An 18,119-nucleotide genomic window follows, 5' to 3' on the forward strand; every position below is an offset into this window, starting at 1 on the left:
CAGACAGTAACCGTGTCACACATTTGGATTTTACTCCCAGTTGGGATCTGCACAGTTGATGCTTTCTGAACTGGTGCTGAACTGGTTCTCCACTTCCACCTTCACTGGAAAGCAGTCTGTCTCTCCTCTCACCTCCTGAGCCAGTGACCGTCCCGTGAACCCGCTGGTGACCCCCAGCTGACCGGCTCTGCCCCGTCCCAAACACAGACCACCACATGGACCCGCGCTGCTCGTTCACACCCTGCTCCATTGACAGGCCTCACAGTGACCAGATAACGACCGGACGGCGGGTAAAACCTCACTCTGGGTCCGGACCGGCCCTTAAAGCTGCAGCAGCAATACTTCTGAACGTTAATTTATCCCACAACACGCACTTAGTGGTTTATACACGCAACTCATGAATCGATTAATCAAATGAATCACAATTAATCGATTACTGAAATAACCATCTACTAATTCAGTAATCAGTTAGTCGGTAACTGGAATATATAGACGAAGACAAAAAAGGTTTTCTGAAAGAATAACACACTCTGAGGAGAAAATAACAAAACTGAACAAAAAAAAATATATTTACATTTTTCATTACGATTAAGAAAATAAGATTTTCTGTAAAAATGTTCTAACCAGAACTTTTCAAATAGCTTCACCTGAATCAAATTCTGAAAAATTCAGAACTGCAGTTGAATTATTAATTGGTTAATTGAAAAAAAAATGTAAACAGATCAACTATACGCCAAATATTTTGCAGATGCATCCTTTGCTACAAACGATCAAATGAACGAAAAAAAATCCTATTTTCTTGTTTTATAAAAGGAATTATTTATTTGAAACTTTAACCACATTTCTGATATTATGTAAGAAAAATCTGCAAAATGTGCCATTTTTAAATCCGATTAATCATTAGATCAAAAGATTAATCGATAACATAATCGTTAGTTGCAGCCCAGTTTGTATTATTACATAACATTTGCTCATCACTACTCTTGTGTACAATGAGACTATGTGATTTTAACAGATGATCTAGAGATTTAACTTTGAGTTTAAATATATTTATAAGACAAATTCACTAAAAACACAAGCAATGCTTCACTCATTCACTTATAAAAAAGGAAATTATATTAAACATCTTAAAATCTTACACTACTAAAATATTTTTATGCTAGCCAGTTTGGAGAAACATGTCTTATTATCATTAATTGTAAATAGTTTGTATATTTTGAATACAAACATGTGTTTAAATGTGTTTTGTGCATTATTTTTAAATAAAATTTCACAATTTCAAACTTTTTAAACCACATTTTTAAAAATATGATTAGATTACAAGACCATGAGCTGGAAAAACCACATTAAGTTACACATCTTAAGATCTTACTCTACTAAAATATTAAATATTTTTAATGGTGTGGAAAATTGTCTCAACAGTTTAATACTGCAAACGTCTTATTTTGATTAAACTTAATATTTCTGTACTTTTAAAACTAATTTCAAAAAGTGTTTTGCTGCATTTTTTTTATATAAACTGTCACAATTTCAAACATATTTGACCAAATTTTCAAAACTAGGATCAGATTATATTCTTTTATTTTAAATGAACAGACTATGAACTGCTTTAGGCAATAATATAAGAGAAGCTTTACAAAGACATAATAATTAATAAAATTGGTATTGTATTCCTCATCTGTTTTTAAAATCACTTCATATAAAATGATTGTCATATACACAAAGCCCTACTCACAACGTACCTTTAAGCTATTTTTGTAAAAATAAAGGAGAAATTAAGATTAAAAAAACAACAACTGCTGTAAATTTGGCATGCAAATAAAATACCAACCAACAAAGAGAAGACCTGCAACCATTAGATCCACTTTTTGTTTCCATTTTTACCCAAATATATTGTCAAAATAAATCAAATAAAATAAATCAATATGTCACATTTTACTATATATATATATATGGTAATATATATATAGGGTAATATATATATATCATCATTATTATYATTTTTGTAATGACATGCAGGCCCTTTCAGCGCAATCTGATGCATGGAAATAATATGCAAAGCAGCAGCACAGATTTTATATATGCATCAGAAAAACACATAAATTATTTTATTACTCGCTTTTTGGTGTGTGTTTGGACCTACATTGCGAGCACCGATGCTCCGGCCAGTCCGACTCGATCAGCTCAGGGAAGAATGCTGCCAGATCCCGGTCTTGGTCCCGGTCCTGGTCCAGATCCAGGTCCTGCAGCGCACAGCCGGGACTGGAAGTCGAGTAGAAGTCCATGATTTCTCCCGGACCGAAAACCTGAAATTCCATGAAGTCAAACATGACCTTAGCGGAGTCCTGCTGGAGAAGATGCTCTCCTCATGAAGAAGAGGAGGAAGAAAGCACAGTCCTTCCTGTTAGTGACGACTTTCAGTTGGCTTTCCGCAGGTTTATGGTTTACAGCCGGTTGTTGAGGCGCAGACCATGCAGCAGGAGCATCGCACTATGAGGGGCGTGTGCGCGCCGGAACAGACCCTTAATTTCCTCATAAACTGTGCGTATTGGCGCGCAGCGTGCGCACTGGAGTCCGGGCGCTTCCACGCATCCAGGTCTGCTGGTTGTTTTGCATAACAAAGTTTGCAAAACGGCTTTTTAATCTTATCTCCGCTTTTTTTTTATTGATAAATGTCTCAACTCAACCTGCTTCGCACTAGTTATGTCACGGCGTGCGATGCTATTACCTAATGTATGCGGCTGAACTCTCCGTGAACCTCCTCCGCTGCTGCCCTTCACATGACCCAGCCTCGGTGTGACATCATCACCGGCTCTGGAAACCAGTACCAAACCTCTACAAACCAGTGCAGTGTGGGAAAACATCAAAACCCTCCATTTACCTCGAACATATTTAAAAAACATTCGTCTCTGGATTGTTTTACACCGACAACAACAAGATAATCGAGGGGAAACCAGATGACTACATTACCCATAATGCAGCTGTTTATGTTTGCCATGTTTTAACTGTAATTAGGAACAGGTGAATTGGAGTTGACCGCAAAGGCAGGAAATTTGAGCTAAAATTGAGTTTATTAAAGCATATTTTGATTAATTTTATTATTAAGCAAACAAATACAAGTCCTTTAGACAATAAAAATATTTTAAATAATCATAAAATCCAACTGCTGGCTTTGTTTCACATCTTAAACATTTGATTAAAAAAAAAACCGGACAATTAAAACAAGTGTTTTAGGTTACATATCTTAAATGCTACAAGCTTTATTCAGTTTACATTTGTTTGATTGTGTAGAAGTTTCTTAAATAAGATGTAAAGGTTGTGTGTGAAATTAACTTCCAGAAAAACTTAAACTATCAATGTTGCAGTGGAGTTTTTCATCAAATATTCGTATCTTTACTTTCCTTTTAAGTAAACACTTTGGAAATGACAAAACAAAATGAGACGTTAGATACATTTTATAATTTTATATTAAAGATATGTTGACAATATTTTAAAAAAATTCTGTGTATTTGTCTGATTAAATTATATTTTACTTTAAAGTTCACTGCTAAATAAAGTGTTTTATTCTTCTTTGGTCTTCTATTTGAACAGAAAAAGTACACATTCATAAGATCGTAAATTGTTTTATAATATGCTGCAAACTCCCTTAAAACGGCTAACTCTTGGTGTTATTATATCCTGCTTGAAGTAGATGCTTACAATTAGCTTAGCATAACTACAAATAGAACTCTTTGTAAAAAAAACTTTGATAATTGTGCATTAATTAGTTATTTAACTTTTAGAAACTGTTGCTAACTATTAGCAACGGTAATTAGCAACCGGTTGGGTTAGCATCAATGCTAAAAATAAACATGGCGTTCTGTTCCTGCTACTTGCTCTCAATGCAAATTCTGGGCAGAACCTTTTTCTTCTTCTGTGGTTTCCTATAAAAAAATTTAAGTAAATATTTAAAATGTATTTATTGGCAAGAAAAAAATATAATTACGCAGTTGTTTTAGGGTTATTTACATGTAATGTTTCTTAACGGGACAGTCACTTCATTTTTACAATAAAATAAAGTTAAACAACTTCCAAACCTAAGATTATCATAAAAGTTTGATAGTAAACAAAACAGAATATCATACATTACACTGAAATTAAGAAAACAGATGATTCAACTGTAAAATGTAGTTAATTTGTTACAAGTAATGAAATTAAGTATATCCATGTGAGTATATTAAGTTTATTAATTTGTTAAACAGACATAAATAAATTAAGCCTGACAAACTTAATTTGATTACATGTAAGAAATTAACATACAATCTAGTGTCCATTTTTAGCTCAAATTCTTATTAAGACATTTCAATGCAGTTTATAGCAGTTAATCTGTGTCTGCTTTTTCTCCAGATTTTAGAGTACAAGGTAAAACGTATAGAGGTTTAAGGAACATTTCCTGTTAAAGTATCACTACGACTGTTTTTTTAATGCCGCAATTATTATTTTAGGTTAAAAAAAAAGGGGGGGAGGGCTTATTTTTGAAATACAAAAGATAAAAATGATGATTATTTTGATGTAAAGACATTAAATCTGTTACCTCTAAAGTTCTAAGTCTTTTTATATTGGTGAGTTTTACCTTTAAATAAAAGAAACTGGGTTTTAGAAAGAAAGTACTTAAGTAAAGCTGGTAACTGTTTCCTGTATTGACATTTTGTGATTGGAGCCAAGTTGCTGTGGCCTTTTTTACAAAAATCGATGCAGTTCAGGCCCAGTTTTTCTTAATTTCTGTCTGTCTGAATTCTTGATCCTTGACTTTAAGTGAGAAATATTTTCAGTCTGAGAGATCATAATTAAATCTAGCAGAAGATAAAGTAGGTCAGCAGCAAGATGGCTCTGCGGGTGGGGGAAGGAAATCTCCTCTGCTTTAAATTAATTTAAGCCTTTTTCCTTTCTTAACTGGAAATAACAGAAAACTACTGAAACAGAGACGAAAACACACAAGTGGAATCTGCATATGCATTGTCTGCATCGCCCAAAATGAAAGCTAAAGTTACTTTGTTTGAAATTATACACTTGATCTCCTTCAATGCCACTGCTAACCCCATTGAGGCGGAAAGGCAGCCCAGCTCCAATGTTAAAAGAGGCTAATTACTCCCAGTATCTCCCACACTCCAGGGAGGCGAGGTCATGCAGAGGACAGGCATGTGAAACATTCCTGCAGCCTGCTGCTGCTGATGGACCTCCCTCCCAGCTCGCTGTTGCCCTCCTCTTCTTTCTTTCCTCATCTTCATCCTCCCCCAGCTGCTCTTCAGGCTCTGTCTTCTGTCCCATTAATCACATTTTTTACTACTTCATTCCCCCAAATATGACCATTTCTTTCTCCATCATTTCTGTCTTTTCTGCTGAGGTTGTGATAAGTGGATGATCTGCGAGTTTTAGATTGAGAGATGATGCAGCTTACGAGTGTCAAACTCGAGGCCCGGGGGACAAATCCGGTCCGCGGCAGCTTTTTACGTGGCCCTCTAGACTCTAAAGGGACAAATAAATAGAACCATCAAGATAACAGTGTGCTTAAACATTATTTTATCAGTTAAATCATTTATTTTATCTGTTTTCTGCCAAATTATATCAATTAGTCCTTCCATTTTCTTGTAAATTATTGTGGAAATTCATTAAAAAAAAAAAAATCAACAAATCCCTGCATTTTCTCTCGCTAATACATACATATTTGCATAGTACATTTCAGCAACGAGACTTAATGTCAGAAAGGTTGGAAAAGTTAAGACTATTGTTATTTTAGATTAATAAATATATAGAGTTTGATTTTTAAAATATTTTTGGGGGTTTGACAGTAACCATTTTCAGTCCATGTGTGCGTACGTCGTTTTTACCTTTTGAAAAAAAAAGAAAAGTGGTAAATGAAACATATTTACAGTTTTACTGGACACAGATTTACATTTCTGCTGTCTGACAAAACTTTATGCAATCAAACTGAAAATGAAATGGTTAAAAATCCAACTTCTTCAAACATGACTGGAGAAAACTTTTATTCGTTTATTCACATTTCCAATCCTTTGGTTTTTATTTTTGCATGAACAGCATGACTAGCGTAGATTTTGAACTCAGTCCGTTTAGCTTTGAACTCTTTCCAACCTTCTAAATAAAACTCATTATGTCCATTTTTGTGTCCTCAGCATTTTGTCCAAACACATCAACGCACCAAATGGCATGTTGTTGGTCATTTATACCCCACTTAACAGATTCCTAACCTTCCTTTTGCTTCGTTTTTCTTTTTACTACTTGTTGTAAACCTTAACTTGGGGCTTGGCACCATGGTGGAGTTATTTATTAGTGCTATATATCTCCTTATTTTTACTGTCTCGCTGGATGACAGGGACGTAACTGGTTTAAAAGAGGCTCTTTGGGAGTTGAACTCCTCTTTGAAGTTGGATTTTATTTCCTAAAGGATTTATCGGGGCTGTTAAATGGTTGTAATCCAAACCTGATTTCACTGGTTCATTGCTCTACATTACAAAAATGGAGCAATATCAATAACAATGCAGTACTTGCAACCAGAGTTGGTAGGAACTACATTTACTCAATTACATTTACTTTTTTGGGGGGGTAAAAATACTTTTAGGAGTATTTTAACTGCTCTGTATTTTGTACTTTTACTTGAGTAATTTTATTTTTGAAGTATTTCTACTTTTACTTGAGTAAAATGTCTAGAGCTGCAATCTAAAAACATCCATGTTAGGTTAGTTGGCAGATCTGAACTGTATTAGTGTTAAAGATGCATAGAAAATGGATGGATACATGTTAAAGTGAAAGTTAAGGTCAAAATATTCACATAAAATAATTGTAAATATTAAATTATTTAAATAATCTTTGGCATACATGATTCATGAAATACATGAAAATCGTTGCATTTTGAGAAAATTGATTGACTACAAAAACTCAAAATCTTACCAAGTCTAGTTTCTAGTGCAAATATCTTAGTTTTATCGTATTTCAAGCACTATCTTACAAGTAACCTTTCAATAAGACACATGAGCTTGTTTTTAGTTTAAAATTTCTTAATATTGATTAAAAAAGTACAAGTTCCCCTGGCAGTTATATTTTCTCTTAAAACATGGGGAAATGTCTTGCCATAAGTGAAATAATCTACCAGTCGGGAAAAATTTTTTGAAGTTGATCAGAAATTTTGTAGAAAAAGAAATTCCTGAGCTTGAAAAGTTTATAGAAAAGAACTCAGAAATTAATTTCTGATTTTTTTTTTTTTTTTAGAAAAAAACAAACTAGGAAATCTCAGTTTCAAAAGCTGAAAATTTACAACTTACTGAAATTTTTGTGAGTTTTTCCTTTTGATTATTTCTTGATATTAAATACAAATTCCAAAATTTCCATTATTTTTTTCTAGAATATTTCTGAGATTTTTTGCAGGAAATTTACACCTCCTTTGGTTTCTATCTGCAAAGGCCTAAATATGCCGCCGTATGAAATTAAAACATTCGGTATGCTCTTCGCTATTATATCTCACTTTCAGCCTCTACGAACAGATAACAAGCAGCGGAAAACGACAGTGACTTGCTGAAATCAGGCTGCGGTTAGCGGGGAAAACACTTCCAACCGCCCGTTAAACTGGCAGCTCCTCCGGTCTGTTAGCATAGCTATGCTACTCCGAAAAACTCCGGAGCAAATATTAAAGTATGAGCATTCTGGATGAATTGAGTGGATATATGAAGCTATAAGGTCTACTTTCTTGCCTAAAAACAAATTTAGATTAGTTTTTGTGGCAATTAATGGTAGTAAAATTGCAATACATTTCTGTACTGACCTTCTCTATTTACCGCTGCTGGTGGCGCATTGCATTGTGGGATATCTTGCTGCCTCAAGTCCGCAGAAGGAGCGCTGAGTCGTACGTAACAGCGTCCGCCATCTTTATGTGGCAGCAGAGCGATCAGAGCTCCTTAAATCCTGTGCTGTGTGGACCTGTTTCAACCGTTTTACGAAACAAACTGGATTAACTGGCATTACCTTTCAGAGGTAAGGATGAAAGATCAGAATTACTTGACTTTGCAGCTAGAAATTCGCTTCTAAACAACCGAAAAACATTTCCTACGTACCTAAATTGGCCCGAAATAACCGCTGATTGTAAGCGTAGCAGCTAACGTTTTCATACTGTTTTCTAATGAGAGAGAGCTGATGAGAAACAGCTGTTAGAGGAGAAGTTAATTAAAAACCAGGGGATGTAGTGAGGAAAGATCAGTCAGGATCAGAACTGGAGCTGCTGTTCGGTCTGTTTGCAGCTCAGCTTCACCATGTCGGTATTTAGCTATAAAGATGCTACGAGTCAGAACCCAACATGCTGAAAATGTCTTTTTCTGAATGTGAAGGAAATATATATGTATTTTCTATTTTACTTTTGGATAATTTCTCTTTTATCCTTGGCTTTAGCCTGTGAACCAGGACGTCTCAGAAGTCATTGAGTTCTCCCAGTGTGACCAGCAGACTGAAGCCCTGCCTGTGACCAGTGTTCCCAGTATAATTAATGTTTTATTCTTTCACTTTTTGTGTATTTTTAAATATCTCAATCTGAAGTATTAGTGTATTAATACAGCTTATGTAATGAAATAAAAATAATTTACTATATTATAATTGTTTTCACTCTTTGCTATCAATAGAGTTGGCATTCTGTAATAAATATTTTTTCTCTGGAAAAAAGTAAGAAAAATATGTAGTTTAATGTTTGACAATGACTGATTAATATATACCTGAAGTCATTTCTCAATGTATAAAAATAAATTCAAAAAAATTATTTGTTTCTTGTCTTGAAATGTTAAATGTACATTAAATTATGGAATTATGTAAATATGTTTTCTAAACACTGTAAAAGTGTCTGTTCATCAATGTTAATATAAAAAAATGATCATTTCTATCAAATAAAAATATTGTGCTCTTTATTAAGAAATGCCCCAAAACAATTAAATAATCACATCAAAAGTTAGAAACTCTGTCTTTAGTCATTTCTTTGATTGCCAAATATATTAATGTGTCAATGACAGGAATTAATTTAAAATATTTTACGGCAATTTCTGAAGTTCAGTCCATTTACCTGTATTAGCTTACTGGCACATGTTCCACATTCAATATGGCGGACGCTGTGACGTATCGCAGCAACGGGCCGACCCGCTAAATGAGGCGTCTACGTATTTATGTCTATGATGCATCCTTGATAAAATGGGCGGAGCAAGAACACATCCTGGTACTTTTAGCATTCTAGCCTGGATGTGTACTTTGAATTGGAACAGTACTTGGGCCGCTGTCGATGACATTTCACGAGGACGCGAGAACACAAGTACAGACAAGAACGCATATTGAGAAACGACCAAGCTCCTCACATCGATCTGCCTTCATCACAACCTGTTAGCAGCCGTTGTTGATACATTTGTCTTGAGAATTCATTTAGCAGTTTGTGAACTGCTAAATGAATTCTCAAAGATTTTCAACTTTATTTGGTTCACATTTCTTTTGGAGGTTGATACTTATCGTGAAATCTTTACTGAGTTTTTAGAGAAGTGATTTATCGTTGACTGAGAAATGGAGTGGATTTTTGACCCCAAAATGATTTTGAAATCCTCTCTCATGGCCGCAAAAATTGCTCTATTGGTATGAAAGTTGGTCATGACATTGATACGCATGCCTGCTCCTGTAAAATATTTTCAAAATTTCTCTAGGGCTGATGGTTTTCTGTCGAGGTGCTTCAGAGCAAAATCATGTGACAGGGTAAATAAAGCTATAGGCTCTCATCCATTCATTGTCAGACTTTTCTGAAAAATTTCAGAGCTCAGCGCACACCATTTTTCTCTCATCACTGCCATTTCTGAATGAGCTACAGATATGAATCGCAGAACTATTGGAGATGACAAATAGCCCTCTCATATGCTTCAAACGGATTTGGGATCAGCCTTACGGATCCTGAACAGGAAGCAGTTTTTCGGACTTCTTTTTTTTTTCAAAACTGACTGGGTTATTCCTGGATTTGGGCAGAAATAAACGGTTATTTGTGATTTCTTGAGGGTAGAGATACGAGGGCATCTGAACCAATGCGGTCAGGGTTCTTTGGAGACAAAGGGAAGGTCTTCTCTGTGTAGCTGTAGTCAGGTGAACACAAACCTTTGGTTTTAGGTGGAATTGCAATCTGTCGAGGTGAGAGTTGTTGTTTTATAAAGATAGAAATCTTTCTCCACCTTTCTGTCTCACACACGGCAGGTGGCTGAGGATTAATCGCTATAGCAACAGAATACAGAGAAAGGCAGAGCTGCTGGTTTGGACTACAAAGACTCTGTAGTTCTAAACATGGCGGAACACTTTAATACAGAGGGCAGACCAGAAGGTCAGAACTACAACAAGGTGGAACACTCAACTATTACAGAGGCGGGCTGAGCTGGCATTTAGAGCTACTTGCTGTTTTGGGCATTATATAGCAGGATTAACCAAACCACTGTTACACATTGAATTAGTGTGGTCATTAAAATGAAGCTTACTGAAAGTTTCAAAATAAAAGCCTGCATATTCCCCTCACGTCAGTGCACCGCCATAGGTGGTGCAATAATATTAAGCCTTTTTAATTATTTTTTTCCCAGGATAGTGAACTGCCTTGTGCAGCAAGCCAGCGCATTAGCCTTTTCCCTAAAGTTAGCTATTTGCTAATTTTTGTATTTATTAGCAATGTTTAGCATACTGAATGGAGTAAAGTCAATGACAGACAACATTCTAGTGATGCCCCACATGCTGCTGATAGCCTTCACACTAACAATAGCATTTTGGCTAATTTTAGCTTATGCATTAATTTTAACATAATGAATGGTACAAGTACAGCTTAGTCAACATGCTTCTGCCTCTCCACAGGTTACTGACTACAATTTAGCTAAGCTTAGCATTGATGATTATTTTTAGCATCAGAATGCTGGGTTCCAACCGACGGGCACACTTTGGCAGGCCCCGGTTAAATTTCTTCAGGAATTTTCTAGTTTACACTTAGATTTTACACATTTCTCTTTGTGGTTTTTGCTTGGCAGACTCTTCCATCGCAATTTGAAGTCGGTCCATCCCCGATGGGTTAGCAAGGCACCAAGCTGGGAAATAAATAATAAAATATTTCCAAATTTAATCAGTTTTCAATATTTAAATGTACTGAAGAGTCAGGAAGGTTTGTTTACCTGCTGGAGGACCTGGGAGTTGACAGCTGGATCAGTCCAGTCAACGTCAGTCACAGACTTTATCCTCACAGTCGTCAACTTCCTTGAAACTTAACAGAACATCAGAATAACAAACTAATTAGATGATCAAAAAGGTCTGGACAAAATGGCTGAAAAACGTATCACAATATAAGCGTTTAAAATCAGTAGAGATTGATCATTATTGGCCAGGTTTTTGTTTTAAATATCTTAGATACTTCCAAACTGTTATCATGACCTCCTGTTTTATCCAGTTTTCACTCCTGCTGTTGTTTTATTTGGTTTTAAGCAGTTATGAGGCACAGTGGGGAACATTATATTCGTGTAAAATACATCTGATAGAATACTAAATATTCTATCAGATGTATTATCTGTTGATATTGATCACGTGTCTATAGCAATCTATATCGTTATTGATATATTGTCGATAAAAACAGTCACCTCGATGGCAGATGAAGGGTCTCCTGACACTGCAGTCTTCGTCACCCCACTGGTGGACGTTGTTTTCAGATGCACAGTGCTGTTTGCCGTCGTAGTTATTCAGGGAGAAGTGCCACGGTCGGAAGAGAGTTTGGCTCTCGTCGGCCCAGATCCACGGCACTCGGTACAGACCGATCCAAACTTCGCTGGCTGTTGGGTTTGCATTTCGGGCTTCGTCATTTTGGGCCTTGTTCTCGATCATCGCCAGGTCTGTGTGGTGCGTTCTGCAGTACGTCAGAGCAGAGCTCCATGCTTCCTGGGCTGAGATGTAGACGTATTTCTTCTCATTTCTCTCTGTGGCTGCAAAAATAAATTAAAGTTAACAGATTAAGAGCAAAATTGTATTCGGCATTTTATAAATTAACTGTATTTGCTGCGATTACACATAAATTCTCAGATCACATTATTTATTAATGGCCGCATGCTGTGTTTTAACTATACAGGAAAATATTGTATTTTGTTTTAGGGATCCACTTCTGATCGCATACGAACCAAACGCAAATCTGTTGCCTAGAAACACATTTACATAGTTAAGGAATTGTTGCTCAAACTATATTTGGCTGCAGTATGTAAATTTATTTTAATTTTATGTTTTTTTAAAATATTTGTTAAACTGTCATCATGCTCTGACTGTTTGCTATTAGACAGATAATCTCTGAAAAGATCAATCTCTTCCTTCTCCTCCTTGAGCTACTATTGCCATCTGAAGAAATGCATCGCTCCCAACCAAAAACAACCAATCAGAGTCAGGAGGAGGGTCTTAGTTCTGTTAATCACCCTTGTGAATGTGCTGCTAAATGTGCTTATAATGAAGAAACAACTTACTGTTGCTGGAAAACCATTTATCTCCCCTCATAGGTGGCCATGCTAACTAGCCTTAGCATACACAGCACATTCTGTTAGCTGCAGCATAGCAGAGAGCAAGGGAGAGGGACGTAGGGATGGGCAGCGCCACATAAAGGGTGATTGACACCACTAAGACCTGTCTTCTGATTAGCACAGTGAGCACTGGAAAGAGGCAGAGCAGCTCAAATTTTTCACGATTTGCAGAACATACCATCACATCGTAAGAGTTTCAACAAATATGTAAAAAAATAAATAAATAAATAAAAGTGACATCTTTAAGGGATTAATTCGTTTACTGACTGGTGAAGCAGATGAAGTTTCTCTGCAGGCTGCATGTCCTGTCAGCCCACTGTCCTGTACTGGTCATCACTACACATGTTTCGTTAGCGCCGCTGTAGTTTGGTTCACCCAAACTCCATGTGTGGTAAGCAGTTTGTCCGGTTTCTCCAGTTGTTGACCATCTCCAGGAGTTTGCGTCAGAACCCATTGTGTTTTTCCAGGATTTTGGGTCGTCCCGGAGTCCAAACCACACCCAGCTGTAGGAAAAAGGAGCGTTCAGTCTGCTGATGTCCTCTTTGCTCTCAATCTTGGCGAGGTCTGTGTATTTCTCTCGGCAGTACTGTCGTGCTTCATCCCAGGTCTTACTCATTTTGATGTAGTGAAACTCCCATACTTGTGAGCAGGTATTGAGGATAAACCCTAAATGTTGACGGAGACGATAGTTTATTGAATTTCTTCAATATATTAAAATTAAGTGGCTAGCTCACTTTATTTGAAAGCCAATAGGGCTTGGCAACAAATCAATTACAATATATATTGCAATAGACACACAATATCAATTAGTAATATGCCTGATAGAATATTAAATACTCAATATATAACATACTCCCTGAAAGCCGACTCAGAACCGTACAGAATTCTGGGAAATGTAGGCAGAGGAAAGAGTTTAGCCACTCAAACTCTCAAGCAAGGTTGGTGGATGAACTCACTCGTTCCTTGGTTACCTAGCAACTCAGTCGTTCCTTGGTTACCTAGCAACTCACTCATTCTTTGGTTACCTAGTAACAACCTGTTGCACTGGCGCAGCAGCAGTTTAATGTTTCTCCACTGTGCCTCATAACTGCTTAAAAATAAAAACAACAGTGTGGAATGAAAACTGGATAAAACAGGGAATGTCACCTCCAGTTTGGCAGAACTTCACATGTTTAAAACAAATAACTAATCAATAATTATATGGTACCATCCAGCCCTTAATGTTAATATAACAGTTGTAAACTGTTTATTTTTTAAATTAGTCTTTTTGGGGTTTTTCTCACAAATTTTCTACTTTTGGAGCTCAGAAATTTCCTTGATGTTGTTTATAAATGTCTGAGATTAATTTCAATGTGTTTTGGTGGAAATGTACTTCTCTTTATAAATGGCCCTGGTGCACAGTCATATATTTCATAGTTTCACATAAAAAATACAATTATTTTTTACATTAATATACTGTACTCATAAGTTATTGCCTCATGTACATGCCTTAACAAATTAACCAGTCAGATTTTAGAGACTGATAAAAACAACATAAAAACTCAGAACTTCTAGAAGCACTTCAGAGGTTTAGACATAAAACGAATAAGTAAATTTAATAAACATAAATTAATTAAATTAAAACTACTAGAGCAAAAAAGCTTTTAATTTGCTATGAAATTTACCTCACTATTAGTACTTATAGCCTCTTACTTAAAATGCAGTTTAAGTTCTTACCAAAGAACAGAAGAGTCCTCAGAGTGAAACTGTGATCCATTGTTGAACTTTCTTCAAACAAGAACAAACAAGTCATTTTACATCCTCTGTGAATAAACTTAAACATTTCTGTAAGTTTATTCTACCTTGACTGGAAGAAGCTAAAGATTATCGTGATTTTAAATAAAATAAAAGCAAATAATCCGATCAAAACAACCAGAGAAAAGTGTTTTTTTTAGAGGAGCGTGAAAGCTTCTATTAATCTATTTCTATGATGGTTTTTCTATATAATTCAGATTTCAATTGCATGATAAAATCATCTTTTCTTCTTCATCTTCGTTTTTGTTACAGTCAAATTGAATGAGAAAAGTTTTAAAATATTTACTTTAGGATAATGAGGTAAAGATGCTGTTTGATGATAATCTTTGAGAAGTATTTAAAATAAAACATAATATACTCACCAGGCAGCTTCTGGTTTATATCTGAATTCACAGGACTTACTGTGAACTTCATTCTCTGGCTGCGACACAATTTTCATATGTAAAGTTTGAAATGTTTGCAGGACTTGTAGATTATCACAGAAAGTTAATAACTAACCAAAAGGAATGAAGAAACATTTTCAACATAATCAAAACGTGAAAATAAACGTTGGTTTTGTTCATAATTCAGAATTATATGTTACAATGTTGGAAGTTTAAATTGATATTTTTTAAAACACCAGTTAGAATGAATTGCATAAATACCAGAACAACAAATGGAAACTCTGGATGAACTGATGCTGCTGCATTATGAGCTTATATTTATTTATGTTAATAAAGAGAAACAAATTCAAACTGCAGACTCTAGAAAGTCAGTTTCACATGCAAACCTCATCCCGGTTGAACTTAAGGTGATTTTGTTCATAATCTAATATTTACTTTCCACAAACATTATATCATAATATTATTGACAGCTATTTGAAATGTCTTTATGTTGTAAATAAAAGCAATGAAAATGACTTTTGTTGTGTTCACAACTTCTTTGTGAGCACAACAAAAGTTACCTAAAGGTGAGAAGAAGAAATTTCAAATAGGTATTTTTAAATGTATATGTTGGTAAAAGTATTTAGTCTGAGATTTTCACTGCAGTGTTCGGGGTCTTTTATCTGATTCAATCCAACTGTAAATGCTAATTGGCTTGTCAGAAAAAAATGCATTTGTGTCTTAATCACTGAATAAAACCTGAAATAAAAAGTTCTGTCTTACGATCAAATGCTGCCTTACGGCTCTACCTCTGAGTTAACACAGAAGACGAAATGTTATATTTCTCATAAAGTGTTACCGCACTTTTAATAACATCAGACAACATGGTTTGTTTGTTTGTAACCTTTATTTATGTCACATTGAGATTAACAATCTCTTTTCAAGAGAGTTCTGACTAAGAACAGTACCAGAACACTAACAACTAAAAATAATAAAACCACATATATCAAAACCCAATTAAAATACAACATGGGTGATAAAAAGAAAACTAATAAATCACACCTATCGAAGTAAAAATGAGACTAATATTTATAAAAGAATCATGACATTGTGGGAAACATTATCAACAATATCAGAAGATTTTTTTTCTAATGCATCCTAGAATAATTAATAATAACTGAAGGAAATTTAAAACATAAGAGACGATTCGTACACGAATAAATAGCAGATTGCAGATGAGTAACTTAAAGGGAAATTTGAAAAGACGTTTATGAAGCTCATTCAGTTTGGCAGCATATTAGGGTCTTTGTAGATAGAAAAAAAGGAGCACATTTCAACATTTTTAAGAAAAATATGAGCATTTTTCTAGAAAAAACTTGTAAGTTTCCAAGCTTGAAAAGGCAAAATTTTGCAAAAAAAAACTTGGAAATTTCTGAGTTAAGTTTTGTTAAGTTTTTTTTCTGCCATCAACAATGTCCCTAATAGTTTTGTCTCTTTAAATTCAAATCAGGTGCTGTTGGCCACGCCCCCAACTCAGCATTTACTCACACGTAGAAATGGCTGCAAACAGATGTACAATCACAGAACTATACATCTTTCAATAGCAGAAGTAGAGCCTCCTGCATAAACAACAARAAKGCAGCGAGTGGATTCTGGAAGGTAAGTCAGCAGTAAAACCAGCTGCCCAAACATGCTGGAGCTCAGCWTGSGTTGCTAGGTAACGGTCTGGACCCGGCTGGCGTTGCTATGGTAACGGCGCAGTGGCCGTTGATTGTGACTCAGAATTCGGGAGGTTTTTGAAACTCATTTTCCAGACACCAAAAAACATTATTATTGCCTAAAAACAGCTGGGTGTCTTCCAATTCAATTCAAAAACAGTTTATTGATCCCCAAAGGAGAATTTTCAAACATTGGGCTGGAAGCGTAAAAACATGTGAAGTGTGACTTTTGCATATAGATATCCTTCTGGCTTCAAGTTTAAAATCATCATCAAGTGATTAGTAAATTAATCAGATGAAAACTTTAAAAGCATTACGCTGACATTAAAATGATTGTTAATTACAGAGGATAGTTATTTTTKGTTCTATAGAGACAGATTTACTGTATTATCACCAACAGTGGTTCGAGTTCTGTACAGAGTATAAATATGCAGASAACATTAATCACACTGATGTCCTGCGCTTTCATTTTTGTCCTTCTTTCTTGGGTGTAATCTTCCACTGTATTTTGAAATCAGTCCAYCCCTGACTTGTCAGTAAGGCGCCAAGCTGTGGAAGGGCAAAATGTGTGAAATTCCTGTTTGATGTGATGAACCAWAAGGAGGTCRGAGAGTCTGGAGTACCTGCTGGAGGAGCCGGGCGCTGATGTCCGGATCGGTCAGGTCRGCATCGGTCACAGTCGTCATCTTCACAAGGCTGACCTTCTTTGTCACTGAGCAGAAACAAAACTCAGTGTCACAAAGGAGCAGCCAAACATGCTGATTTTAAAGTTGCACACTAAAAAACTAACAGCAATATTTCGGTTTATTTAGTCCGTTAGAGAGAAAAAAATGTGGATGTTCATTTTTCAAAGTCATATTTTCACCATGTTATTCACACATTTATAAATGTCAAAATTCCAAGTTAAATATTTAATTTACAAGCTAAATATGTAGTTTACAAACAATATATTTAGTTTATAAAACTAAATATTTGGTTTACAAACTATACATTTAGCTTTCAAATTAAATATATAATTTAATTAAGGAAAGTACAGTAATTAGTTTTCAAACTAAATATTTATAATCCAATTTTAAAACTGAATGTTTGATTCTAAATTAAATATTGCTGTGTTTTCCAAACTGATTTCCAAAGTAAATTGAAATATTTAGTTTGCAAACTATTGATTTAGCTTTCAAATAAAATATTTAGTTTGCAAATTAAATGTTTTGTTCCAAACATAATATTTATTTTCTAAATCAATATTTRTTGGAACAAAGTAAATATTTAATTTCAAAGACATTATATGGCTAAATAAAGGYTAAGTAAACCAAAATGTTGCTGTTAATTTTTTACGCTGCTCCGTTTCTGATCACCTTGATGGCAGATGAAAACATGGGGAGCATCACAGTTTGCATCACTCCACTCATGTAAATTATTCTCAGTGGCGCAGTGCAGAGTACCGTCGCTGTTTGTTGGCCCGGTAGAGGTCCAGTGTCTGAACGAGCTGGGGCTCCCATCGGACCAAGTCCACGGCACTCGGTACAGACCGATCCAACTCATGTCTGAGGTCGGTATCAACYTTTTAGCTWCAKCGTTTTCCTGCTGGTTCTCAATCGTTGCCAAGTCAAGGTAGTTTTCCCTGCAGTACGTTTGAGCAGAACTCCAGGTTTTCTTAGTTGAGATGTAAA

General features: G+C 35.4%; 3 protein-coding genes across 5 annotated transcripts in view; all 3 read right to left on the reverse strand.

Annotated features, from left to right (window-relative positions):
• LOC103477705 (retinoic acid receptor beta-like) overlaps nt 1-7,897 on the reverse strand; it is a 28,247-nt gene extending 20,350 nt beyond the window's left edge. The window contains exons 1-3 of one of the 3 annotated variants that reach the window (XM_008430988.1): nt 7,814-7,892; nt 5,438-5,505; nt 2,144-2,306 (exon numbers count right to left, since the gene is read on the reverse strand). In XM_008430988.1, coding sequence (XP_008429210.1) covers nt 2,144-2,285 — 142 coding nt within the window. In that variant the 5' untranslated portion in view covers nt 2,286-2,306; nt 5,438-5,505; nt 7,814-7,892. Of the gene's footprint in view, nt 1-2,143; nt 3,088-5,437; nt 5,506-7,813 lie in introns of those variants that run through there. The other 2 variants (XM_008430989.1, XM_008430987.2) reach the window with 2 other exon arrangements.
• Nucleotides 7,898-10,036: 2,139 nt separating this feature from the next.
• On the reverse strand, nt 10,037-13,541 carry LOC103477727 (macrophage mannose receptor 1-like). The gene is made up of 5 exons (XM_017309323.1): nt 13,456-13,541; nt 12,843-13,241; nt 11,658-11,996; nt 11,199-11,287; nt 10,037-10,177 (listed from the first exon to the last, which is right to left on the reverse strand). The coding sequence occupies exons 2-5, from the start codon at nt 13,189-13,191 to the stop codon at nt 10,037-10,039; spliced, it is 918 nt and encodes a 305-aa protein (XP_017164812.1). The 5' UTR covers nt 13,192-13,241; nt 13,456-13,541.
• A 3,052-nt stretch (nt 13,542-16,593) lies between these two features.
• LOC108167001 (macrophage mannose receptor 1-like) lies at nt 16,594-18,113 on the reverse strand. The gene is made up of 3 exons (XM_017309300.1): nt 17,805-18,113; nt 17,073-17,161; nt 16,594-16,998 (listed from the first exon to the last, which is right to left on the reverse strand). Exons 1-3 carry the CDS (start codon nt 17,989-17,991, stop codon nt 16,915-16,917), a joined length of 360 nt encoding a protein of 119 aa, XP_017164789.1. The 5' UTR covers nt 17,992-18,113; the 3' UTR covers nt 16,594-16,914.
• Between the last annotated feature and the right edge of the window lie 6 nt (nt 18,114-18,119).

Source organism: Poecilia reticulata, linkage group LG16 (genome assembly GCF_000633615.1).
Source record: "Poecilia reticulata strain Guanapo linkage group LG16, Guppy_female_1.0+MT, whole genome shotgun sequence".
NCBI classification, from domain to species: Eukaryota; Metazoa; Chordata; class Actinopteri; order Cyprinodontiformes; family Poeciliidae; genus Poecilia; species Poecilia reticulata.

Bases quoted from the DNA above. Each gene is read 5' to 3' on its own strand.
- LOC103477727 (XM_017309323.1), bottom strand. From the start codon at position 13,191: ATGAGTAAGACCTGGGATGAAGCACGACAGTACTGCCGAGAGAAATAC. The intron at 11,288-11,657 runs GTGACTGTTTTT...TGTTCTGTTAAG, and splicing joins ACCCTTCATCTGCCATCGAG to TTTCAAGGAAGTTGACGACT. The intron at 10,178-11,198 runs GTAAACAAACCT...TCACCTCGACAG, and splicing joins ACTCCCAGGTCCTCCAGCAG to ATTGCAATTCCACCTAAAAC.